The 26,220-nt window shown below is 53.8% G+C and overlaps 1 protein-coding gene across 4 annotated transcripts in view; it reads left to right on the plus strand.

The window, feature by feature from the left end:
• Positions 1–10,618: 10,618 nt before the first annotated feature.
• Positions 10,619–26,220, plus strand: part of SORCS2 (sortilin related VPS10 domain containing receptor 2) — a 557,572-nt gene continuing 541,970 nt past the window's right edge. For all 4 annotated transcript variants that reach the window (XM_034951974.3, XM_034951976.3, XM_034951975.3 and 1 more), the window contains exon 1: positions 10,619–11,175. In XM_034951974.3, coding sequence (XP_034807865.2) covers positions 10,693–11,175 — 483 coding nt within the window. In that variant the 5' untranslated portion in view covers positions 10,619–10,692. The remainder of the gene's footprint in view (positions 11,176–26,220) is intronic.

Below are 26,220 nucleotides of genomic sequence, written 5' to 3' on the forward strand. Positions count from 1 at the left end.
CATCCATCCATCCATCCATCCATCCATCCATCCACCCACCCACTCATCCATCCATCCATCCATCCATCCATCCATCCATCCATCCATGCATCCATCCAACAAATACTGACTGAGTTCCCACTGTGTGCCCAGCATTGCACACAGCTCTGGCAATACAGAGGTAAATGAAAACTGACAGAGTCCCAGGGCTTATGACCCTTATAGTCTTAGATTGGGGACACTTCAGTTGCCAGAAAGGGCCTTGCAAGAGCTAGTTTGAAGAAATGTCTCATGCTGATTTGTTAGTGTTGACTAAGGCTATAGCCCTTTCCAGGGAAAACAGTGAGTTTTAATTGACTCCCAAGCTGAAATGTCTCAAGCCATGATTTTCAACCAAAATTTTCTTTGTGAAAAATTGCAAATGTGCAGCACATTTAAATAAAAAATCAATTTCATAGTCAAGAGTTTGATAGCAAAAATGTTGACTTCCAAAATGAATCTCAAGGGCAAGAATACCGTGAGTTCTCTTTCAAAATGTCTGTTAAACTGGATGGCTTTGAAAATCTCTCCTTCAGAGAAATCTATCATCATGAGGCTATTGGCCCTTCACGGTGAGACTGCCATGGAGTGGCCTGATACTTAAACACTTGCCAATTACTGCTGGCTTCCTATGCGATGCCAAGCAACCATATGGAAACTGAAAAATTCAGCAAAAATCTGGATGCCTTTTCTATACGACAACAAATAATCAGATATTTGGAAACAAGAGATTATTTTTTAACTAAATCTTGAGTCATCCTCTGGAAATTTCTAAACACAACCTCAGAGGAAGTTATGGTGTTACCCATTTCATCCCGTCCTTCTCTGTTTTCTTCCTGGGTGATCTCATTCAATAATCATGCCCAAATCTGTATCCCAAGCCCTTAAAATCTCCTGGTCACCACTTCCAAAGGCCTCCCAAGCTTCCCTGATAGCAAGCCAACACTTTAGGCAAATTCATTCAGACGAATAAATTCTTCCCTCTCTCTTCCTTCTGCCTTACTCAGCACGTATTTCCATAATGATCTGTGGTCGCTAGGGCTCACCAAATGTCCAAGTGCTCCCACATCTCCCAGCCTTGCTTGTAGGTAGAGGCCATGAACCTGGGTCTGGCCACTGGGATGTGAGGGATGGAGCGATTTCTAGGACCCATCCTTATAAAACATCCTGTGTGATTCTCTAGCTCTCTCTTCTCCTATTATGTGACTTTAGAGGCCTCTTGTTCCGGATTGCGAAGCTACAGAATGGAGAAAGCCACCTGACTTTGCATTTGCATCAGACTTTGTGAATGAGTGAAATGAACCTTGCTTGGGTTACACCACTGAGATTTGGGGTTAATCTGCTACTGCAGCCCAGCCTGGCCTATCCTGACTCATACCTCCAGGATGTCCCACAGACACCTCAGAGGCTACATGTTCAAAGTTGCACCAGGCACTTTCTCCTTTACGTGTTCCTGACCTAGGGAAGTGGCATCATCGTTCCTCCTACCACTTCCTGGTTGTGTTTGACTCCTCCGTTTCTCACTTTGCACAAGAGGTGGTTCTGGGGACCCACCTCTATCTCCTCCTCTCCACACCTCCCCATGGCCTCCAAGCTTTCAGAAGCTGCCAGCATTAACTTTTAAAAACACAAACCTGACCGTGCCATTCCTTTTCTTAAAATCCCTAGAAGGTCGTCTTTGAAGTCAGAATAAAGCACAAACCCTTTAGCACCCAAGACCTGTGGCCTTTGGGCCTGCCTCCCTCCAGTCTCTTGGCTTTTGTCCCTGTGTGTGCTGCACTCTCTGTTTCACCTCGCCTGGGTTCCTACTCACCATCCAAGACCTGCTCCAATGTATTTTTCTCTGATGCCAACATGTCAGGCGAATAAATTCTTCCCTCTGTCTTCCTTCTACCATACTCAGCACATATTTCCATAATGGCCTATGTTCTCTGGGGTGTAACTAGCTGTTAAGCAGAAATAAAAACCACAGGGTCAAAGAGTTGAGGGACAATGGAATTAATCAAAGTCAAACAGGTTTTTAAGTTGCAGAACTTTGCAGGCCTTAATATGCAAAGTCACATGACTCTGTAAAAGGTATGATGGAGCCCATGGTCCTTCCTAACATAGCGCATTTCTAGAGAGCACCTCCTAAGGCTAACATTCCATGAAAGTCCTAGTGTAACCCACCCTCTCACTTGACAGAATGGGAAACTGATACCCGGAGGACACAGCTGGGAGTGGCCAAGTGGAGACAGCTGGGAGAGTGGGTGAGGAGGTGAAGTGTGCTGGCCGGGGGGCTGCTCTTCTGGCAGGTGAGGGACTCAGTGCTCAGCCCCCAGCCTTGGGGAGCATTTGCCTTGTGAATGAATACGCACTGTACCCCAGCTAGGCATTTCGGGGGGCTAGACAGAGACTTCAGAATAGACCGTCATGGACTGTCATCACATAGGTGAGGTTGTGTGATGCAACGGGGATTTACTGTGGGTTATCTCATCATAGGTCCATGTGAAGACCCCCTCTGCAGCACACAACACAGGCAATGCCTTCCAGGTGTTCTTCTGAGCATTACATAGACACTCATTTATCTGCATGGCAACCTACAACCCAGGTACCATCATCATTCTCATTGAACAGATGAGGAAACTGAGGCACAGAGACAGTCAGTGATTCGTTTCCTGCAGGGCCAGAACCTGAGTTCAGCCTCTCTCCCAACCATCACTGTGAGCTCATTAAAAAAAAAAAATACTTATGACACACTGACTGTGATGGGTGCTTTCACCTACAGAACAACCACTTTGTAGGCAGGTGTCATTACTGCCCTCACTACCCCCTCTGCTATGGTTGAATGATAGTGTCCCCTCCAAAATTCATGCTGAAATGCAATCCCCAACACAATGCAAAGTGGCCTTTGGGAGGTGATGATAATGGAATTAGCACTCTTATTAAGGGCTCAAAGTGGAAAGGCGTACTCTCTTGCCCTTCCAACATTTCCCTCTCTTCTGCCAAGTGAGGACACTGTGTTTGTCCCTCAAGAGGGCACCATCCTGGAAGCAGGAAGCAGCCCTCACCAGACACCAGTCCTGCTGGTGCCTCGATCTTGGACTTCCCAGCCTCCAGAACCATGAGAAGTAAATTTCTGGGTGTTTTTTTTGAGACAGGGTCTCACTCTCTAGCCCAGGTTGGAGTGCAGTGGCACAATCATGGCTCATTGCAGCCTCAACCTCCCAGGCTCAAGAAGATCCTACCACTTCAGCCCCATGAGTAGTTGGAACTACAGGCATGCACCACCATGCCTAGCTAATTTTTAAAAAATATTTTATATTTAAAAATATAAAATGGGGTCTTGCCATGTTGCCTAGGCTGGTCTTGAACTCCTAGGCTAAAGTGATCCTCCCACCTCAGCTTCCCAAACTACTAGGATTACAAGTGTGAGCCACTGCACCTGGCCTGTTCTTTATAAATTACCCAGTCTGTGGTATTTTGTTGCAGCTCTTACAGCCACCTCTAGGCAGGTGTTGTTATCTCCCCTCAAGACCACCTGGAAGGGTGTAGTCAGCACTCTCATCCTAAAGATTTGCCCCTTTCAGCCATGGGCCACTTTCCCAGACCTCCCCCAGTGCCCATCAGGAGAGGACATGTGTGGTCCAGGCTCCAACGTGCTGAGGGTTTCCTCTAAGCAAGAGCATTCTCCTGCCCGGTGAGAATAGGAATGTCCGATTGGTGGGAGAAGAATAAATCACTCCCCACCTCCAACCTACATTGGCCAGAGCTGGCCCCTGCTCTCTGTTCCCATGGCACTTTATATGTGTGCATAGAGAGCCAGGGAGCAGTGGGGTTCAGGGTGGGCCCATGCTATGTGCTGCAGAGCTGGTGGGTCACAGTCTCCCCAGGTGATGGTGGTGTTAATAATCATCCTAGGCCTGTGGGGTGGGGTGAGGATTGATGCATGAGAAAGTTGAGGCAGGGGCCCTGGCATGGAGCAGGGCTCAGGCCGCTTGTCACCCAGGCTCATGTCAGCCCTCCGGAGCCTGTGGGTGTATAGGGGAAGCGCAGGGGTTCTTCAGCCAGAGGGACAGGTTCAGGGCCTGCTGATGCCCCTTGCTGGTTTTGGGACCTTGAGCAAGTCCCCTTGCCTTTTGGTGCTGTGCCTCGGTTTCTTCTTCTATAAGAAGGAGGTGATGATGTAACCCACCCACCCAGCCCCTCTACCCCGCGCATCAGGGTAGCAGGCGAGCTAGCACTGTGGCACCAGGAGTGGAGCTGACCCCTCGCGGGCCCACGCTGGAGAGGCATTGCCATCTCTGCTGCCCCCCTGTGGCGTCATCATATCAACCTGCCAGTCCCCCTCACCTGGTGTTAATCTCCCAGAGGATGGGGACTGGTTCTGATCACCTCCTGGCTTCCAAGTGCCTGCCACAGGGCCTGGGACCCCTGATGCCTCAGAGGACGCTGGGCAGATCTGGGGAGGCTTGGTGTTCACTACCTGCTGCCATGTGCTGCACTCTGCCGCCCTGTGGCTCTCTCTCCACTTCTTCAAAGGCCCCTGTGCCGTCTGTCTCCAGGTGTTTGCACCGGCTGGTTTGCAACCCCCTCCACCATCTCTTCCCTAATTCCTTAAACACTGTCTGTCCTAGGTTCAGCTTCTGAGGCGACTTTTTTGGGGAAGCTTCCAATGACCTTCTAGGTTACTCATGCCTCTCCGTGGTCCTGCTGCCTGCAATCCCATTTCGGGGCACCTGTCCAGCTGGAGGCTGCTAGTGCTGCTTTTCCTTGCCTTTTGTCTGTGTCCCCACCACGGCGTGAGTCCATGAGGGCAGGGATCTGGTCGAGTTTGTTCCCTGCCATCTCCCCAGGGCCTAGAACAGTGCCAGGCACATAGGTGCTCAGTAAATATTTAGTGACTGGAATAAAGGAATCAACCCTTTTGTGGTGCATTAACTGTCCCTTTCACACATCAGGGGTCCGGCTGGTCCACAGAGATGATGTCCAAGGGATAAGAACTCCTTGCCTCCATTAAAATGCAACAACCCCTCCAAGAAGAACTGCTGAGCCTTCCCCCGCTGTCTGCCCTCCGTCTTCTGGTTGGACATGGCCAATAGCCTCTTCTGTTTCCCTGTGGGTACCTTTCCTTCCTCCACATGTGGATACACTACCCTTCGGTCTCCACATCAGACTTTTGCTCCTTGCCTGAGTTAAAGTCCCGACCTGCCAAATCCACTGTCTGGCTCTGTTTCCCCTGACAACCTGATAACGAGATTGTCAGCTTGATCCTTCTCGCTCAAAGCTATCCCCTCTCACCCCTTGCTGTTTGCTAAAAGTCATTAGGAGATTTCTCTGCAGGTCATTACTGTCCTCCTGCCCTGACAGCAGGTACAAAACTTCTGAATGTTGCTCAGGGCTGGCCCAGGGGCTTCCCCTCTGGGGAGTCCAGCAAACCACCAGCCTGTCCCTGCAGCGCTCCCTCCTGCCGGGTTCACGGCATTTCCAGTGAGCCTCATCACGGATCCTTGACATCTCTGAGGCGGGCCCCACTTAGGGAGCTGCACAATTGGAGCTTTGTCACATTTATAAAGATAAATTAAAATATTATCACTAGAGACCGTCAATAGTTTCGAAAAGCCTGGGACTTTTAATGAGCAAGTGGTATGATTAAAAGTTGGAAACACAAAGTATCTCTTCTTTTTGGATGAGGAGGCTTGCTGTGGAATGGAGAGGTCAGTGTGGTTCTTGAAGCCAAGAGGCTTGGACTGGGGCTCACCTGGCCCCACCAGGTTTTGGAGTCCTACTATGTGCTGGGCATTTGCATTTCTTCTCTCATGAATCCTGATGAAAAGCCATGCTATGGGGCAGCATGCCCTGCTGGTCGCACATTGGCATCACGTGGGGGAGTTTAGAGAAGATGGAATAACGGGGCTCCACCCCCACCGAGCCTGAGGCAGAAGTGGACCCAGGAAGCAGGATTTTTCTAAATCTCCTCACATGATTCTGATGAGCAGCCCGGGCCTGCAGCCGCAGGGTTAGCACAGTGCTTCTCAAACTTAGGGGTGTGCCAGAAGTACATGAGCGCATGTTAAAACAGATGCCTGGGCCCTACCCCAGAGTTTCTGGTCTGGGTAGGGCCCAGGAATCAGCATGTCGAATCAGTTCTCATTAAGGTAGATGGTGCTGGTCCCGTTTCTCAGGTAGGCAATTTGAGAAACAGAGAGGTGAGGGTGAAGCTGAAGGGCCTCGTAGCCAGCACATGGGAGAGGGGGGGCTTTGAATCCTCGAGGTAATTTATTCAATCCCTTTGTGCCTTCATCTTCTCTATCTTTAACTTGGGCAAAATAATACTTTATATAGGTGTTGTGAAGCTCAGTGAGTCCTTCCAACCAGAACAGTGCCTAGCCCATGGTGGTGTTCAGTAGCATGTATGATCATTGCTGTCTCTATTACCTAGCAGGATAGTTGAAGGGTGTCCTCCCGGCAGCCTCCCTCCCTCAGCCCCAGACAGCAGCTCTCCCTTCCCTTAGCTCCAGGCACCTCTGTGGGAGCACCTGTTTCCCTAATGTCACTCTCTGTTCACCTGTGTGCCTCCCCCATCAGGTTGTGAAGTCTCCAACAGCAGGCACCAGGTATGATTCAGGCTAGAGCCCAGTGCCCAGCCTGGAGCTGGGAGAAGGGAAGGAGACGAGGGAGCAAGGCGGGGCATGCTGAGGGTCCTCGCGTTGTGAAAAATTATTAGGTTTCTTAGCCCTGGACAGCGTTTACTATTGACCTGATGCACCTGAGTGTCGGATGCTGAGCCCAAGCATCTGCATGTGGCCCCGTCAGTCTTGCAGCGCCTGTGGGGTCCTCACAAACAGCGCCTCCATCAGCCACTCACGCCCCCATGCCTTCTGAGCCTTTGGCTTCCTCAGTGAGTACTGCTGACACCACCTCTGTGGCTTCTGAAGACGTCCCGTGTGCTCTTCTTCTATCAGGGCATGTTGGGAGGGGTAAACCAGCTCTCCTTTGCTGTCTACACTCCCCCATATCTTTCTCTGGCACTGGAGCCCCTGAGTCCCTGATGTGGGTCACTAAGGAGGGTGAGTGCAAGGCAGGTAGGAGGCACCTGGGAGTGGCACATGGGTCCCTGCAGGCTTCCCTCCATTCTCTCCTCTGCTGCCTGCCAGCTCCCAGCCACCATGGCCTCTCTCTGGACCTGAGAGGAGTAGCCTCCTAAGTGGCTTCGTGTGCCTGTCCTCACCATGGCCAAAATGATGGCTGTAAACATGCTCATAACCTCAGCCGACTGCTTAAAGCACCCCAGCGACTTTCCATCCGACTGTGAGTACAAATCAAGCCCTGCGTCTGCTCCTCCCTGAACATGCCAGCTCCGGCATCAGGGTCGCCATCCCGGCTCTTCCTGCAATGCCTGGGTGGGTCCTCGATCCTCAGCTCAATGTCACTTCCTAAGGGAGCAGGGCTTCCCTGACCCCTGAGCACCCCTACCTCTTCTCGGATGGCCGCACTGTCCTCTCCTGGGCACTTAGTTCTAGCTGAAATTAGTTTTCCCCACTAGGACAGAGGCTCCTTGTGAGCATGGGAACCTTGTCTGTCTCCCTCATCACTGTGTCTGCGTGTCCAGCAGGTGGGGACTGAATGGTCTGGGACAGTCAAAGTGGCTCTGAGCTCAGACCCACAGAAGGGGAGAATCAGCCTTGCTCTTTCCAATGTCTTGCAGCCTCATTAGGGCAGAGGCAGCAATTGTTCTGGAAAGATCAGTAGTTAGGTGTCAAGCCAACTGCATTCCAGCTCGGGACCCTCCCCCCAATTTGTTGGGGACTTAACGTGACTGACCAAGTCACTCAGTGACTGAGCCTCCCTTGAGCTGAAGGGTGGTGGTGGTGAGCTCATTTTGCTGCCCTGCCTGGCTAGGCAGCCCGAGTCTGAGCCCCATAGATGTAAGGTGCCTGAGAGCCCGGAACATACAGATGACAAACGCACCATGGCAAATGCATAGATGACAAGCAGCTTGAGGTGGTGTAAAGAGTGCCACCTCGGGGTTAGAATACCTGGTTTGGAGTCTGGCCTCTGATACACACTGACCAGGTGACTTTGTGTAGTCAAGGAATGTCTCTGGGTCTGTTTCCTCCTCTGTAAAATGGGGACAGTGACACCTGCTCCAGCCTGGTCGTGAGAATGAGATGTGATGGCCTGAAACAGCAGCCCCCAGAGCAGAGTCCCCACTGTCCTCTCAAGCCCCGGGGAAAGTGCCCAGCACCGTAAGTGCTTGATAACTAACACTGTCAAGTTTCTCCTTCCTTCCTTCCTTCCTTCCTTCCTTCCTTCCTTCCTTCCTTCCTTCCCTTCTCTCTCTCTTTCTTCCTTTCTCGCTTTCTCTTTCTTTCTCTCTCTTTCTTTCTTTCTGTCTCTTTTCTCTCTTTCTCCCCTTCCTTTCTCCCTCCCTTCCTTTCCTTCTCCTTTCTTTCCTTTCCCTCCCTCTCTCCCTCCCTTCCTTCCCCTTCCGCCCTCCCATCCTTCCTTCCCTCCCTCCTTCCTTCCTCTCTCTCTCTTTCTCACTTTCTTTCTCTCTCTCTTTCTTCCTCTTTCTTTCTCTTTTCTTTCTCCACTTCCTTCCTTTCTTTCTCCCTTCCTTCCTGTCCTTCTTTTCCTTCCTTCCCTCCCTCCCTCCCTCTCCTTCCTTCCTTCCTTCTTTCTTTCTTTCTCCCACACTGGAGTGCTGCGGCATGATCTCGGCTCACTGCAGCCTTGACCTCCTGGGCTCAAGCGATCCTTTAACCTCAGCTTCCCAAGTAGTTTGGACCACACCCAGCTAATATTTTAAATATATATATTTTTTAATAGAGATGGGGTCTCACTACATTGCCCAGGCTGGTCTCTGACTCCTAGCCTCAAGCATTCCTCCCAACTTGGCCGCCCACAGTGTTGGGATTACAGTGTGAGCCACTGCACCTGGCCAAGTTTCTTGAGGATAGTACTTGGAGGCCTTCTTTATTTAAAACAAAACAAAACCAGTTAACACTGAGAGAGACCGCAGAGATTGTGCAGCCTCTTCTTTTACAGTTGGCAAAATGGAGGCTTGGGAGTCTGGGGAAGGCCCTGTGATGGTTCCTGTCTAAGCTGGGGAGGAACCGAACCATCTCGTTTCCGACTCCATGTTCAGTGCTCTCCTGCCAGCCACGGTCTGCAGCTCTCTTTTGGTCCCCCACTTTTCCTCATCTCCCCTCCCCTCCACCCTTCACTGACCCCACTCTGTTCTTCTCTGCTTCCTGTGTGAGACCAGATGTTCCCACAGCTGCACAGTCCTCCCTTCCCTCTTCCCATTGGGTTTGAAGCTGACAGGTTCAGGATTTACATGGTGGGGTGAGAGGGGACGGCACATTCGGAGTGTGGGGCCTTCTGAGGCATCTGGCCAGACCTCCTCCTCCCCAAGTCCCAGCGCTGGGTACAGCGTGAATGCAGGTGGCCTGTGCCCAGTGCCTTGGGGTATGATTTCCTGGGGAGGGAGCTGGGTGCTCCAATTCTCTGGGAGCCAGAGGGAACCCCCAATTCTCCATCTTTCCCAAATGTTCGAGGCCTTGCCCCTCTGCCCCAGTAGGCTCTCTCTGGAGCCAAGGGACCCAGCTGGGAGGTGGGGTATGACTGGGACCCCGGCCCAAGGGCTCCTATCTGGCGCGGGGCCTCTGGGGGAAGGCCATGGGCAGGGTGGCCCTGGCCTGGCAGAGGCTCTGACCCTGGCCTTGCCTCGGGAAGCGCCTGCCGTGCTTGTTCCTGGAGGCCCGTCTGACACTCAGGGTGGGTGCTCTGTGAAGTCATTTTTATCGCTACTGAACTAAAGTGGCCACGAGACCTTGGGTGGGGACTTGCTGTGCTCCGAGCCTCAGTTTCCACATTCCTCACTGCGCCTACCAGGTCCCTAGGACCTCACCCCCTGCCCCCTCCCCACGCCTCCCCACACAGGGGCTTGTCCTGTTCAGGGTAGCTCCCTCGTGGCCCCTGGGTTGGGAGATGAAGCCACTGCACGTCCCGATGTCTGAGCCAGAGGCCTGGCAGTCCTTGGGGCAGTTCTGCTGAGGACACCTTAGGGGCCTCTGCACTGCCCCCACCACCCCGCTCCGGCCGCCTAGCAGGTCTCCCCAGGGACCTTCATGGGCTTCACCCCCTCTCCACTGCCACCTCTTCAGAGGCCCCTTGAGGAGAACCCTTTATAATCTGCGCCGGGAGCCCTGGTTCTAGCTCAGAGTTCTTTTGCCTATAAATGTGTCCTCTTGGGTTGGTCTGTCTCCCTCAGGCTGTCAGCTCCCGGACAGGGACCTGGCTGTTCCCAGCGGGAGCCCAGAGCCCCAGAACCGTGGTTGGACCTGGAGAGAGGGAGGGAGGACGGGAAGAGGTGGGAGAGCCGGGAAGGAGGACCGGAGGAACCACCGAGCTGGGAAGGGGATCCTGGCCTGGAGGTGGGGCCGCGCTCCGGTAAGCCGGGCTTCCCACGAGCGCCTGGGCGGCGGGCCGGCCGGCAGGTGGCGGTGCGCGCTCGGCGTCGCGGGTGGCGCCGGGGCCGCCGAGTCCCCTCCTCCCGCCGCTCCCTCCCCTCGCCGGCTCCTTTCTCTGCGCTCTCGCTCGCGCTCCCCAGCGCCCTCCTGCTCTCCCGGCCGCGGTCCCCTCGTCCGCGCCGCCCCGCCGCCGGCTCCGCTGCCGCCCCTGGCGACCATGGCGCACCGGGGGCCCTCGCGCGCCCCGAAGGGCCCCGGCCCCACCGCCCGAGTCCCGAGCCCCGGGGCTCCGCCGCCGCCGCGCTCGCCGCGCTCGCGGCCGCTCCTGCTGCTGCTGCTGCTGCTGCTAGGCGCCTGCGGGGCGGCGGGGCGCTCCCCTGAGCCCGGGCGCCTGGGTCCTCACGCACAACTGACCCGGGTGCCGCGGAGCCCTCCCGCGGGGCGCGCGGAGCCCGGTGGCGGCGAGGACCGGCAGGCGCGCGGCACGGAGCCAGACGCCCCGGGTCCGAGTCCCGGTCCCGCTCCTGGTCCCGGCGAGGACGGCGCCCCCGCCGCGGGCTACCGGCGCTGGGAGCGGGCGGCGCCGCTGGCCGGAGTGGCTTCGCGGGCGCAGGTCTCGCTCATCAGCACGTCGTTCGTGCTCAAGGGGGACGCGACGCACAACCAGGCGATGGTGCACTGGACGGGCGAGAACAGCAGCGTAAGTGACCTCCACGCGCTCGCCGCGGCCCCTACCCGGGACACCGCGGGACACCCGGGCGGGACCGCCACGGCCCCCACCCCAGATCCCCACTATGGTCATCAGGGGCGGGTTCTGGGCGACTTGGGCACTTGGGTCACCTCGGCCGCGCCCCTACTGGCCTCTGGTCACTGGTTACTTGGGGAGAGGTCCTCAGATTCGTACGCTTGTCTCACCGCAGGGGACATTCCCGCAGATTTCGGGATCCTGGGCCACCTCCGATACTCCCCCACTGGCCTCCAGGTCTTGGGTTACGGAGGAGGACCCCAGAACCTTCGGAAGCCTGCAGGTCCTTGAGGGTCACCCCAGCTCGGCGTTACCTCCCTTGACCCCAGACTCCACCAGCTGAGCGTCGCGTTCTGGGATTTTGGGCTCCGGGATCCTTCCCTCCCTGGTCTACCAGGGACTCCGCGGTGGCGCCTCCGCAGGCTCCGGGACTTCCCCGGTCAGCTCGAATCCTATTCTGGGACTCTGGGATTTCTGGGTTACCCCTCTCCCCGGGGTACTCTAGTGCGACCTGCGGCTGTCTTGAGCTCTTGCTGCCGGTCGCCCCGCCTGGATGCACTGGGACCCGCGTACCCCCTTGGGTTCATACCCACACTGTGCTGGAGACCTGTGTGGCGCTGGCACAGCAAACTCCCTGCCCTCCCCCCACCTTCCCGGCTACTCTGGCTTTGCTCCAGCTGGAAGTTTGCCACCTCTGTTGGGGACCTCCTGTTCCTCCACCCACAGCCTGGGGCTCCCACCCTTCCCAAATCCTGCCTCCTCTGGCCTTTGGTGGTGCATGCAGGAGGCAGAGGGTCCCTTTAGATTATTCCCCTGGGGGCTGCCTCAACCTCACTCCCCACTTCCCCCCACCCCCGCAAAAGGGCCAAGGGCCACTCTGAAGTCACCCTGGGGCAGCCCCTGGTGGGGCTCTAGTTTTGCAGGTTCCAGAGAAGGATTGGGATAGGGAGGTGGCAGCCATGAATCCCCAGAGGAGGGTACATTTGTATGGGGAGGGGAGATGGAAGCCTCCCCTCATTTCTGTGCCTTGCTGTCTCCTGGGGTCCCCTAGGAGGCCTCTTCTCGCTTCCCAAAGGGCCAGGGTTCCTATATGCACTGGCAGTGGCATGGGTGGGGAGCACTGGCCTCTGGAGCCAGGAAAGGGCATAATCTGGGTGGTCACTTGTGCCCATCTCCTCTGTCCAGCTTTGCCGGGCTACTCCCAGCCAGCTGTGATTTGTGCTGGAGGAGGGATGAGGTGGGCAGATGAATATGTTGGAGCAGGGGTAGGGGCAGCACTGAATGAATTTAGTCGGCCTAGAGCCCAGCTCCCCAACCAGCCAGCATCTATCAGGGTACAGGTGCCAGGTGTCTGGTCTTGGGTCATTCCTGGCACCTCCAGCCTGACTAGCAGCCCTTCGAGGGGCTCCCTGGGTGCAGTGGGCCAGCAGGGGGCAGTCAGGGTGCCGGTTGGGGTGCCTTGCAGAGGTGGCAGGTGCCACCTCCCTAGAAGAGCCCTAGAAGAGTTCTCTCCATCTGCACCTTGAGAGAGGGGTCAGATGCCAGGTACTTGTGAACAAACGGTGTCTGCTGTACCATAAGGTCTAACTCAGGTGCAAAGGCAACCCAGAAACTGAGAGCTTAAAGGACCAAATAAATACAAAAAGCAAATCCCACAGGGCCAGAAAGCTCTAATCCCCTACCCCATCTGCCGAGGTGGTTGATCCTGAAGCTTGCTCCTGCCCCTTTGTCATTTAGCTTCCTGGGGAGGGGGTAGAGGAGCCCCATGTGAGGGGATAGGCTGACATCCAGCCTGCCCCTGTCCTGACCTCACAGTCTGGGTGCAGGGCAGCTTCCTGGGAGAGAGTTGAGGAGGGAGCTTGGGCCAGCAGGGATGGGGCACTGGGGGTGCAGGGCTGTCAGAGGAGCCCATGTGGCTTTGCTCCTTGAGGGTGGCAGCTGGGTTGGGTGACTCCTCTGTGGCTGGGTGGGCTTGCGTCCTCACTGCTGGCAGGTGTGTGTGTGTGTGTTGTGGGGGGAGGGTTGTGAGTGGGGGTCAATGTTGGCTTCTCTTTAGTGAGGACAGCAAGTCCAAGGAACCAGAGAGGAGCTTTAAGGGATGGATGTCCTCTGGTCAGCATGAAGCGAGGGGCAGGGGTGAGGTGTGGCACACCGGGCATAGCCTGACACTTAGCGAACACTCGGGGAGTAGAAGCCAGGACACCCTCATTGTGAGTAGTGGGTGTGGGTGTGTGTGGGGTCAGATGCTGGACCAGGCATTGGGCTTCAACACCTTCCACTCCTGCCTCTCTCACACACCCATTCTCTGGACTGGGCAGTCAGGGAAGACCTGATCATCCTGTACCTCGGGGAGCAGGCGAGGCTGCAGGAGTTTGACCTTGCCTGAGAAAACTCAGAAGAGGCAAGAAGGCTGTTATCTTGAGCTAACTAAGTAAAACTGCTTTAAAAGAAAAAATCATTGCCTTAGTGCTTGTTGCGTGCGTAGTATTGTTTTCTCAGCACACGCCGTGTCTTAGAAATGTACTCTGCTCCCTCTAGTCTCATCTTGCAACCACAGGACTAAAGATTTCAGCCAGGATTTGGTAGTGGGTTTCACGTCTGCTTGAAAGCACCATCTTTGAAAGCTACAACCAGACAGAAACTCACACGGCTGGTTTGCTGAGCAGTCTTCTTAACGTTTTCTTTCCTCAACTTGCTTGCCGCCCTCTGCAGATGTGGTCAACATGAACAGAGAGCGTGTTTACTTTACCATATCAGGTGTTCTTCAAAATTGAAAGGAGCATTTGATGAGGGGGATGGACTTTAAAACCTGGCTTTTGAGAGCATCCTACAAGAAGCAGTCCCAGGATTTAAGCCCCCATTGCTACAGCTCCGTTTAACATTATGTGGGTTTTCCTTCCAACGGCTTGGTTCTGCCTGCTCCCATGGAGATAGAGAAGGGGACTTGCTTGGAAGTTCAAACACCGCCTCCCTGTCTGACGTTTAGCTGTAGAAACAAATTGTTATGTGTGAAATTAATGTTTCATTGAAACCAAGAGGTATTGCGTTTTTATGGATCTAGAGTGGGCTGTGCACACACAGCTCTGGGTTTTGCGTCTCCGGAGCTGCCCTTGGAGGCAGCGGTGCTATTTGAAGGTGGATAAATATTACAGAGTGTGGCTCTCAGCCTCTGGGGTTGTGGTTTCGTGTTATTCCTATGGGGAATGTGCTGTGCCCCGTCCTGTTCTTAATGTTTCTGGGAAATCGTGGGCTTATTGTGCTTATTTTAAGCACAGCTCACCTGGGCTCCTTCCCACAAGGCACTTGATCCTCAACTTTGAAGCTGAATGTATCATTTGACTTGAACGTGAGCTTCCTGCAGCCTGGTCCAGTTTGTTCACCTCTGTCATTGTTCCCCGAGAAGATCAGCACCTCCCTCCCCTGCCCTCCCTTCCCCTCCCCTCCCCCTTCCCTCTCCCTCCCCTCCCTCTGCCCATTTTCCAAATCTGCTCTGTGCTGCGCCTACATGGTTAGTGGTATCCAAGGCAGTTGAATGCAGAGGTGATTCTGAGCAGACTACCCACACTCTCTGTTCTGCAATCTTGATGAACCCGATATTTGTGTATATTTTATACCCAGAGAGCTAGAGCTACACATCAGAAGAGCTTCTGAAACTTGTTTCTCTGAGTTAAGAGGTCAAGAACTAATGGTCTGTGGCAGCTTCTTCTACTATACTACCCATGGCCTCTCCCCAAGTTTGCGTGAGAATTCCATCATGACATCTGCCAGGTGTCGAGTTCCTGGAGGGCAGGTGAATTTTCTTTCTAGGGCTGCCAGGGCAAAGTGCCACAGACTATGTGGCTGAAGCAACAGAAATGTATTTTCTTGCAGTCCTGGAAGCTGGAAGTCAGAGATCAAGGTATTGTCCAGGCTGATTCCTTCTGCGGCCTCTCTCCTGGGCTCGCAGATGCCACCTTCTCCCATGTCTCCACATGGTCTTCCCTCTGTGTGTGTCTGTGTCCTCATCTCCATTTCTTGTAAGGGCACCAGTCATATTGGATCAGGGCTTATTCTAACCACCTCATTTTAACTTAGTTACCTCTTTAAAGGCCCTGCTTCCAAATATAGTCACAATTTTGAAGTGCTAAGGACTTCAACGTATGGATTTTGGTGGCGGGGGGGGGACACAGTTCAGACCCTAATAGCAGGGAAGGGGTCTCAGCTTCCTTTGCATCTCCTGAGTTTAGTAGTGGATCTCAGAGTAGTCTAGTGGGAGACAGCAGATGGACATGAACAGCTAGGATATGAGGGGGCAAGTGTCACCCTCCCCTGATAACGCTGATGGGGAAATCAGGGAAGACTGCATGGAAGAGGTGGCGTCAAGGCTGACCTAAAGAATGAGTAGGTGGAGTGTATAGGAGATGGAGAACATTCCAGAAAACAACATTCCAACTTGAGCAAGGTCTGGGGGGTAGGAATTTTGAAGATATGTGTGTGTTATATAAAGTGAGAGTGAATGCATTGTGCATGGAGACAAACCATAGAAAAGAAGTTTGGAAAAAATAGATTAAAAAGTCAGCTCCCGATGGACCCCAGATGTGAGGCTGAAGAGTCCGTGTCGCAGTGACGAGTGGTGGACATTGCAATTGAGCTTCAGAGGCAGCCTGCCCGGGTCTGTATCCTGGCCCTGCCACTCTCTGGCTCTGGGATCCAGGGCAAATGGACTAAATTCTCTGGACTTCAGTGACCATATCTTGAAAATGGGAGAAGTAAAGGCTCATAGGTTTGTGGTGCAGGTGAAGTGAGATCTTCCATGTCAAATGCTCAGATCAGAGCCTGGCCCACAGCAGGAGCTCAGAGAATGATATCAAGAAACAGCCCTGGAGGCACTGTGGGGGATGGGGCTGGTGAGGGCTGCAGGGTGAGACATCTGGACAGAGGCTCAGGGAGGAGCTGCTGCCAGAGGGAGGCTTGGACCAAGGCTGCGGAGGGGGCCGAGGGAGAGGAGAGTGGGCTGGAGAGAGGTGCGTGGCTGGGCGCACAGGACGTGGCTGCCCCGGCTCTGCAGGCCTCTCTGTCCTGGGTGGTGCTGGGCTTCTAGGCTCCAGGCCAGCCTCCAGAGTGCAGAGACCATGTGAGTTCTTAAATGAACGGGCTCAAATCCACGACAAAGCTGACTTGAAGCCTCGTGTCCGATGCTTGTGGTTTTGTGATGTCAACTCCAGTCCACCTTAGAGGACAGCTTGGTGGCTCCAAGCTTGGGGTTTTGTATTTAAGTATGCTGAACTTGCTGTGCGTTACTCTGGAATTCTAGGCCCCCACGGTGTGGGCCTCCCAGCATTTGGGGTGGAGGCTGGATTGGAGCCTGAGGTGTGGCCCCCGGTGGCTGAGCTGTGGCTGGTCTGCCTGTGAGTGCTGGGCCTCCGTCCAGAGGAAGTGCATCTCTGTCATGACAGCTCATCACCAAGGGTGTCCAGCGGCCACCTGGAGAGAGACAGAAGCAGGCAGAGGTCAAGGGATGTGGTGACCAGGGGTGAGTGCCTGTCATACTTGCTGTTAGGAGCTGGCTGCTGGTGGGGCAAGCCTGTCCGGGACCCTGGGCCTGGCGGCTGGATGAAGAACCATGAGGGAGCCGGGGACTCTGTGTGGAGAGAGGCGGCAGCACATGGGGACATGCAGAGGGCGGGCTGAGTCTAGGGAAGTCTCGGCGTGCAAACCACAGGCTCGCATGGTGACCCAGGGCTTCTGCCCTCGCCCCAGTCACTCGACACTCAGAGCATGGGTTGAGAGCTCCCAGCAGGAAGGGGAGGGTGTTGTGCCCAGAACCCTCCACGTGGCCTCATATTTGCCTCCAAAGCAGCCGGCAGGCCTTGTTTCCTGGGTGCTTACCCATGGGGTCTGCTGGGTGCACTTTGCGGAAGTCCCCGTCCTTCTGACTCTCCTGTGAGCCGGGAGGATGGGGAGCCGTGCTCTCTCTCGACCTGGGCCCTAGTTTCGTCATCGTGTTTCGGGTGTCAGCCCTGGGGTGCAGAGGAAGGGCCTGGAGCCAGTGGGATGGGCTCCTTCTCTTGAAGTGCTTGTGGTCCAAAGCGGGGTGGGGGCAGAGAGCCCCAGGGATGCAATTCAGGAGGAGCGAAGTGGGGCCGGTGTGGAGGCACAGTGCAGGGAGAGCAAGGTGGGGCAGGGGAAGCTCAGTTCACCTGGGGAGGGGGTCACATGGGCCACAGGTGGGGGAGGATGAGGATGACTGGCAAGGCTGGGGAGGTGTGGCTGAGGGGAGCAGCAGAGATCTCTGAGGTGTAGAGGGCAGGTGAGCCTGGTGGAGGGGCTGCCCGTGGCCATTGCCTGTGCTGTGAAGCAGGGTCTCTCTGAGCAGGGCTCCTGCCCATGGTGTTTCCTGGCTGGGGTCCGAGGGAGGCTGTTGCTGTGGTCTGGCCTTCACTGACCCACTCTGTGGCCTGGGTGGTGCGGGCCACTCTGGGGTGGGGAGCTGCGTAGACCCGCTTCCCTGGCCTGGGTGGGGCGGGCCACTCTGGGATGGGGAGCTGCCTTCGTTTGTATTCTCATCCAAGTTCAACAGATGAGACCTTGACTGTGGATCCCCCATGTTCTGTCCTCTCTCTGCACCCCCTCAAGTGCTGGTCTGTTCCTGTTGCTTCTGAGGACCCCTGAGAAGCTCCCAAACCCACTCTCCCACTCCCCAAAATCAGTTCACCTGACCTAAGGTGCCCTGCCTTGCTGGGTCCTTGCCTGAGGGGCCGACACTCCCGGGGAATGCGAGCAGGAGGGGTTATGGGATAGAAACTGGCTTTGGGCTGGAAGTCCACCCCTCTGGTGCACAGTGGGGAAGCGCAGAGGTGGGGGAGGCTGGATTGTCTTCAGTTGCCCCGCGTGCAGGGCAGCAACGTGGATGGGCTCTCGTGCTGCTCTGGAGGCCCCGATCCCCACTCGCTGGAAGTGCTCAAAAGGAGGCTCCATGTCCATGCTCCAGGCCACTGCAGGGACTTGCGGTTTGGGGTGGGAAGCGGGACCACCAGGGGCCGACTGAGGGGTCCAGAGTTGTGGTTGTGAGCCCAGATCCCAGCCGGACCCAGGGGTGCACTCCATGCTGTTCCACATGGCCTCTGGCTCTGACCCCGGGGTCCCTCCCCTGCCCTCCAACACACTAGTGCTGCCTTCCCTCTCCTCCCTGGGGAGCCCTGGGTTCTCTCCCTGCAGCGCTCAGCTGGGCACTCACTCCTCCCTTCCCATCATGCTGGCCACCCATGTAGCCACGCTTCCCCAGGCCTCAGTTTCCCCATCTGTAAGATGAGCGTCAGGACCAGACCCTCTCCAAGGTCACTACCAACCCGGACGTTGTTTATGCTTAGTACACATTTGCTAATTTATTTGTATTTTATTTATATGAATGGAGACCGGGAATGAAGCAGAAGATACTTTGGAATGCCCAGCCCAAGAACCTCACTGCAGCCTCTTTCAAGTAGTAATGAAGGAGGCAGATTTCCATGAGAGTTGAGCTTCAGGCACAGCTGGTCTCACCCGTGCCTGCTGTTCACGCTTGGATGAGGACTGAACCTCTCTGAGCCTTTTTCCTCATTTATCAAACGAGGATCATGGTTCCTGTGTGTCAGGCCAGTGCTGGGGCCACACACTCCATGGATGGGGGCCTGGCCAGCAGAGCCACCAATGTCCTCCTTCATCTTGTTTCCTAAGAGTGTCGACCTCACTTGCATCTTCACTGTCTTCTTGAAACTAGCTCAAGGCCCGGCTTGTGGTGGCTGTTGGCCTCAGCTCTGTACTGAGCTTCTCTGTGTGCCTAGCGCTGTTAGCTGCTGAGGATTCAGTGAGGGGCCAAGTCAAACTTGGCCCCTGCGTGGGTGAAATGTTTGGTCTGGACAGGAATTCACCCCAGCGCGTTCTAGGTGCCGTGTGAATCTGCGCTGGGGAAGTCTGGGAAGATTTCCTGGAGGAGGTGAAGACGGAGCTGCTCTGCAGGATGAGTAGAGTCCCGGGCTGAGGAGGAGGTTGGAATGGTGAGAATATTAAGGCTGAAGGAGAGGCCTAGGGGCTGGAGCAGCCTGGAGCGCTCATGGGCAGAGGAGAGACTCGTGCGTTGATCAAGAAGCCTGGCTCGAAGTCATAGAGACAGCGCTGTTAATAAAGTTGCTGAGCACATTTCACAAATCCACTTTTACTTTAATAAAGGGCGATTTAATTTGTAGTTGCGTGAAGGTTCCTGAGAGTATTCTAAAGAGGTCATAAATTAGCCTCATTCCTCGGCACGCCCCTCAGATGAGAAGGCAGCCCAGAGCTTGCGTGGGCCTCTCGGCGTAGCCGTTACTTTATTTTATGGTGATTTTTCAGAGTCAGGCTAAGACTTGTGCAGATGATTCGATGGAGAGCAGACTGGAGTGACGGGCGAATCAGCTGGGACGCTGCAGAGAGCCCCTGTGCCTTTTCCGGTGCAGGAAGAAATGGAGGGGAAGCTTGTACGTTGCCTCCTCTTTTGGGGCCGCCTTGTCTTTCTTTTTTCAGACACCAAAGGATGAGTTATTTATAGGTTCTTACGAATGGCCCACTTTGTCCTTGCCCCTCCTTAGTCCCTAGTTTGGGTGGGTGCTCTGTGGATTGCAGGGATGCCCATGACCTGAGAAGCCTGGCTGTGCTGCCGCTGCTGTTCCTGACCGACATCCTCCCCTTTTGGAAGTCCAGAGAGCAGAGATCCCTGGCTCTGGCCACCGGGAGGGCAAGGTCTCCGTCTGTAGCGTTGGAAAGGTGAAGGCATGTGTTCTGCATTGGTTCACATCCTGCTTTTTCTTGGAAAGCCCCGTCCTGGATGTGAGCTTGGATTCTGGGTGTAGAAGAAGTGCAGACATGGGGCTGTCAGTCTAAGTGGGTGGTGGGGGTGGGGAATGCCCTGGACCTCTCTCCCCGCTCCCAGCAGGTTCCCACAAGCGCAGACCATCCGTGACCTGCTCTGCAAGGCTGTAAAACACAGACTTAGGCAACTTGCTCACTGCTGATTGATATACAGCCCGCTGAGGGCAGCAGCAACGTCTTTTCCATTCAGCCTCATGACTCGGGACAGCTTCCCAGAAGGCCTATGGTGCTTGTCACCTCTATTCCAATTAAGCTCCATTTGTCATTAAAAAAATGGAATAGGGATACTTGAGTGAGTGAGGACTCTCCTTGGAAGACTGGAATAAAAGGTAAAACTCCAGTGTCCTTTTGAGGTGGAAAATCTCCTTCTTATTTTGCATTTCTACAGCAGTCAGTTACTGTATTTGCACAGAAAATTACAATCATTTAATTAGTTTCTTCTCACACCAGCTCGAAGATCGTAAAACAACAGCACTCTCCTTCCTTAGTAATTTTCTTGCAAAAGCAGATAATTTCCTGCAATGTTGAGCTCGCCTTGACTCACACCGAGCACATTTCTTGCAAGTCACCATTTCCTGACGCTCAGATAAATGAAGTTCAAATTAGAGAAAGAAAAGAGCCAGGCAGAGTGTGGCCGCTTCCATTCAGATCAATTTTAATTCAGAAAGAATTCTTTATGAGGCTTCTTCGCCGTGCATATTTCTGAAGCATCAGACGTAGCGATAACATCTCCTAGGCCTCAGCCGGGGAGATCCAGCAGTTAGGATCACCTCCCAGCTTCTGCTTCTGATGTAATTTTACCTTATAATAATAATCCCTCACTATTTACATGAAACTGCTGATTAGTAATAATAAAGTTAATAATCACAGCCCCTATCTAGGTGCCAGATGCTACGTCAGGCACGTCATGCCCATTTGTCTCATTTGCTCCTAAACAGAGACCTACACAGTAGATATCATGATTATATGCATTTTGCAGCAATGGAAAATAAGGTTCGGTGTGGCAGGAGGACTTGCCCCCAGTCACACAGCTAGTGAGGATCTGAGATGTGGTTTGAATTCCTTCACTCTTGAGCCTGAGTTCTTTTTAAAATTCTTTTTGCTGGCTGGGCGTGGTGGCTCACGCCTGTAATCCCAACACTTTGGGAGGCCGAGGCAGGTGGATTACCTAAGGTCAGGAGTTTGAGATCAGCCTGGCCAACATGGTGAAAATTTGTAAAAATACAAAATTAGCCGGGCGTGATGGCACATGCCTGTAATCCCAGCTGCTTGGAAGGCTGAGGCAGAAGAATCGCTTGAATCAGGGAGACGGAGATTGTAGTGAGCCGAGATCGTGCCACTGCACTCTGGCCTGGGCGACAGAGCAAGACTCTGCCTCAAAAAAAATTCTTTTTTCTTTATTACTATTTTTAAAATTGTGGTAAAATATATGTAACATAAATTCACTGTTTTAATGCTTTTTCAGTGTATGGTTCTGGGGGCATTCAATGCATTCACAGTGTTGTGCAGCTGTGACCACCATTCTTCTCCAGAACGTTCTCATCTTCCCAAATGGAAACTCTGCCCCTCTTAAACACTAACCCCTATCACCCTCCTCCACCCCCGCCACTCACAGTCTACTTTCTGTCTCTATGAATTTGATGCTCTAATGTCCTCATATGGGTGGAACCGTACACATTTGTCATTTTGTGTCAGGTTTATTTCACTCAGCATGATGTCCTGAAGGTTCGCCCAGGCTGTAGCAGGTGCCAGAATTTCCTTCCTTTTTTATGGCTGAGTAATATTCCACTGTATGGACACTACACATTTCCTTTCTTCATGCATCTGTGGATGGGCGTTTGGGTTGTTTCCACCTTTTGGGTAGTGTGAATTAGGCTGCTGTGAACATGGGTGTGCAGATATTTTTTCGAGTCCCTGCTTTCAGTCGTTTTGGGTAAATGCCCAGAAGTGGGATTGCTAGATCTTATGGTAATCCTACGTCAGTTTTTTTTCTTCTTGAGACTGGGTCTTGCCCTGTTGCCTAGGCTGGAGTGCAGTGATGCGGTCACAGCTCACTGCAGCCTCAACCTCCTCTGACTAAGCGATTCTCTCACCTCAGCCTCCCAAATAGCTGGGAGTGCAGGTGCACACCACCACACCTGGCTAATTTTTGTATTTTTTAGTAGAGATGGGGGTTTTGCTGTATTGCCCAGGCTGGTCTTGAACTCCTAAGCTCAAGCAATCCACCCGCCTCAGCCTCCAAAAGTGTTGAGATTATAGGCGTGAGCCACCATGCCTGGCTTATGTTAAGTTTTTGATTGAGCCTGAGGTTTTATCTGCATCAGAAGTCACTCTTGTTGCTGCCTTGTGTTGTACCCACTTGCCGGTCAGTAGCACAATTGCAACCCCCAAGGAAATCCACAGGAGGAGAAACATGTGTGGCATTAGGACAATCCCGCGCCTAGAAGGGACACGGTGGCAAGGCTGTGTCGTGGGAGTCACCTTTCCCTGTTCTGTTCTCATAACCTCTGAATTCTGCCACTTGTGACCCAAGGAGGGGGTATCTCTCTGAGCCCAGGAAATCCAGATCTGTCAACCTTGGGAAGTCAGAAATAGGCTGGGCTGGTGCTGCGCCAAGGGTGGAAAAGGAGACCATTCCCGGAGGCACTGCTCGGCGCGGCCGCGCTTGCTAAGGGTAACCGTTTGCCTTCCAAGTTCAAGCCCATTTCTCTTCCTCCTCTGCTTTTAGGCACTTTTCCCAATTGACTACCTCATTGACCAGTTAAAGTAATTCAATTTGCACTCTGTAAAAATAAAGCACTCAATAAAAACCCTATGTTTTTCTCAATTATTCCCATCAATACCACTTAACCCCAGCCAAGTTTATTTTCTGATTTTTCATTTGACCATCAAATAGGCCTTCTGGGCATCCACTTTGAGTCCTGCAGCAGCTATGACGTCAGGCGGCTGCTGTGTACCTGGCTGTGGGTTAGGCTCCTTGGGTGGACCAAAGACACACACCCAGGGGTTTTCTGGCTTTGAGGACCCCAAACTGGCACGGGGGCTCTTAGCTCTCTCTGTGCCCTAGATTCCTGCCCATCCCAATCCTGGAGAAGCTGATGAAACTTTCTCAGAATGAGGATTTTATAATTAGCATAAAACAAAGTATAGATCCAGAGGAAACCAATTTCATGGCAATGAAGTTATCAAAATACAGTTTTAGTATTTCTTCAGTAACACTTCCATAAGAACTAGCAGCAGGTGTGATGATTTCCATAGTTTTGAAGTTGTGCTGAGTGTAAGCCATACTTTGAGATCGATAGCAACTGTGATCTGGTCTTGGAGATAGCTGTGATTTCTGTTGGTGACACTCAGGTACTGATGACACATTTGTGACTTGTTGCCTACTTCATAATGGAGGAAATGCCTAATTTCAGCTGAGGCTGGTTGAAAACAAAGAGGCCATTGTTTCTGCATCCAAGTTCATGGGTTCCTGAAGAAACAGCAGGCAGAGAGAATCAGGAGCATGTAGAAATAACGCCCTGAGGCCGGACGCGGTGGCTCATGCCCAGAATCCCAGCACTTTGGGAGGCAGAGGCGGGTGGATCACATGAGGTCAGGAAGTTCGAGACCAGTCTGGGCAACATGGTGAAACCCCGTCTCTACTAAAAATACAAAGAAATTAGCTGGGCGTGGTGGCACACGCCTATAATCCCAGCTATCCGGGAGGCTGAGGCAGGAGAACTGCTTGAACCTGGGAGGTGGAGGTTGCAGTGAGCTGAGATCATGCCACTGCACTCCAGCCTGGGTGACAGAATGAGACTCCATCTCAAAAAACAAAAACAAAAACAAAAACAAACAAAAAACAAAAAAACAAAAACACCATTCGAGGTAGGACTCGGCTGGAGGGATGAGATGGGGACAGATGGACCCCATGGGAATGATGCATCCCTCCGCAGTCCTGTCCCCTCTGCCCTGCCCCAGTGTCCGTGTCTTCCCCAGGCCTCCTCTCTGGTCTCCTCCAGCCCACTAAGCGTATGGACTCTAGGGGCTCAGGGGCTTTGGTCTGTTTCATTCCCTGTTGCTCCCCAAGCGCCTGGTGCTTAGTAGATGCTCAGTAAACATCCGAGGACTTCTGAAAGGAGGAGCTAGCAGGAGGTCATGGATCCTGAAGCTCAGAGGCCTAGCTTTCCTGCTGGGGAATCTGGGGAGAGTCGAGTCCCTCTGTCCTCGCAAAGCTGGTAAGTGAGGATCTGGGCTCCCTGGCCCACTGCCGGCTCCACGAGTAACCTGGGAAGCTCTTTAACGCACTAATTAATCTCCACCCCGTGGGGTGGGGATTATGGCACATATCTGCAGAGAAAAGAGCTGGCTGCCAGAGAGACAGACAGATTTGTTTCTTGCCTGAGAGGAGTCCTGGGCAGAGGGAAAGCAGTCTAGCAGCCACTGACTCATGGTCGTGGCTGTGCAGCCAGGTCCTGGTGACACCCACGCCTCCATGGTGGGGCCACTGGGTCAGCCAGGAGCCAGGGTACTCCGTGGTGAGAAAACACCCATTCCCAAATTGAATTAGGGCATTTAAATAGCATCCTTGATGATCCCAGCCTCATCTCACCCAGTAAAACAAAACAAAACAAGACAAAACAAGAAACCCATGAGATGGGTTTGCTCAGCTTTCAACAAAGACAAATGACTCTGGGGTAGGTTGAACCATGGGAGGGCTTTCCCAGGGGAGAGCAGGATTCGAGAAACCTGGGCTTTCTGATGGAAATGACTTTGCAGCATCACCCACCTGCTCGCTCACTCATCCATCTAGCTACAAACCAGCCCCGCACCTAGCATCACCCACTGCTAACTCGCTCATCCATCCATGTACACGCCAGCCCTGTGCTGAGCCTTCTCTCTGGGCCAGCTTCAGAGGAATCACCAGTTTCTGAGTTCTCAGGGGGCCTTCTAATGGAGGGAGCCCCGAAAATGGCCTTTGTCCACATGTGGGGCCTCGCTTTTCATTCTTTGTCTGTGAATGTCTTTTCTTCCAATTCACATCCACATGTCTCTTTGAGGAGGGCTGGAAAGGTGCAGTGCTGAGCTGTGTCTGGGAAGGCTTGCTGCTGGCCCCTCCGAACCCCTCCCGCCCACACAGCCTGGGCTGGGAGCTGAGGTGAGTCACTGGGCTGCTCTCTGCGTTCACCCAGCGCCTGGCCAGGGCCCAGCTGCTGGGCTGGAGTGTGGCGGCCACCGTGGCCAGACAATTCAGGCTCCTGGAGGCGGGCAGGTTCAGTGGGCTGCCCCGAGCTCTGAGCTGGGGCCGGCTCCCCAGTCCTCCAGGCCTGGGTTCCCTCATCTGCACTGGGGCTGGCAGGACCCCTCCTTATGGCACATATAGGTAAAGGTACAGGGAGCGGGAAGGATGTCTAGCGATGCAGGAGCGAGCTTCTTCAGTCCCAGGGAAGACTGCACTGTTGTCCCCTAATCAGAATGTGCCTTCTTTCTCTAGGGGGATTTTATGTGGTTCCAATTTCTTCCCATTTCCTGAATAGTTTGCTAAAGTGGAACAAAGCCCAGCATATTTCATGAACATTCAGCTCCTCCAGTTTACTTTTAAAGAAAGTATTTCTCGTTGACATCTGGTTTTTCACAAGTTTCCTGATATGAATTATTGCCTGGAATTCTCACCTCTAAGATCAAGTCAGAATTTCTTTCCATCTTGCCTGTGGCCGAGCAGAGGGCTGGGCAGTGACGGGGAAATCCAAAACCCGGGAACTTCTGGGACTTGTCTGGGGTGGGAAGGGAGCTTTCGGGCGCCTTCTCCCAGGATCCCACCTACCCCAGTGTCCCTTGGCCCTGGGTGGGAGCCAGCTTGGCCCATGAAGGCAAAGAAGATCAGCTGGGGCCCACCTTCCTGTCTCAGGAAGGCAAAGAAGACCACCGAGGCGGCCCCCAGCTCCCTCGCTGGCCTGGCCTCCTCACCCCCCGGGACATGCAGAAGGGGGTTGGTGCTGGCCATCTTGGCTTCTGAGCTGGGGCAGGTGGGGGTTAGAGACCGTCCACGGGGCATGTCGGGAATGAACTCGCCTTGCCCCCAGCCCTCCAGCCCCCACAGGGTTTCTACTTCCTATGGCATTTCCAAATGGCCTCTGGTGGGCACTGTGTGCTGAAGAC

Source organism: Pan paniscus, chromosome 3, assembly GCF_029289425.2.
Source record: "Pan paniscus chromosome 3, NHGRI_mPanPan1-v2.0_pri, whole genome shotgun sequence".
In the NCBI taxonomy this organism is placed as follows: Eukaryota; Metazoa; Chordata; class Mammalia; order Primates; family Hominidae; genus Pan; species Pan paniscus.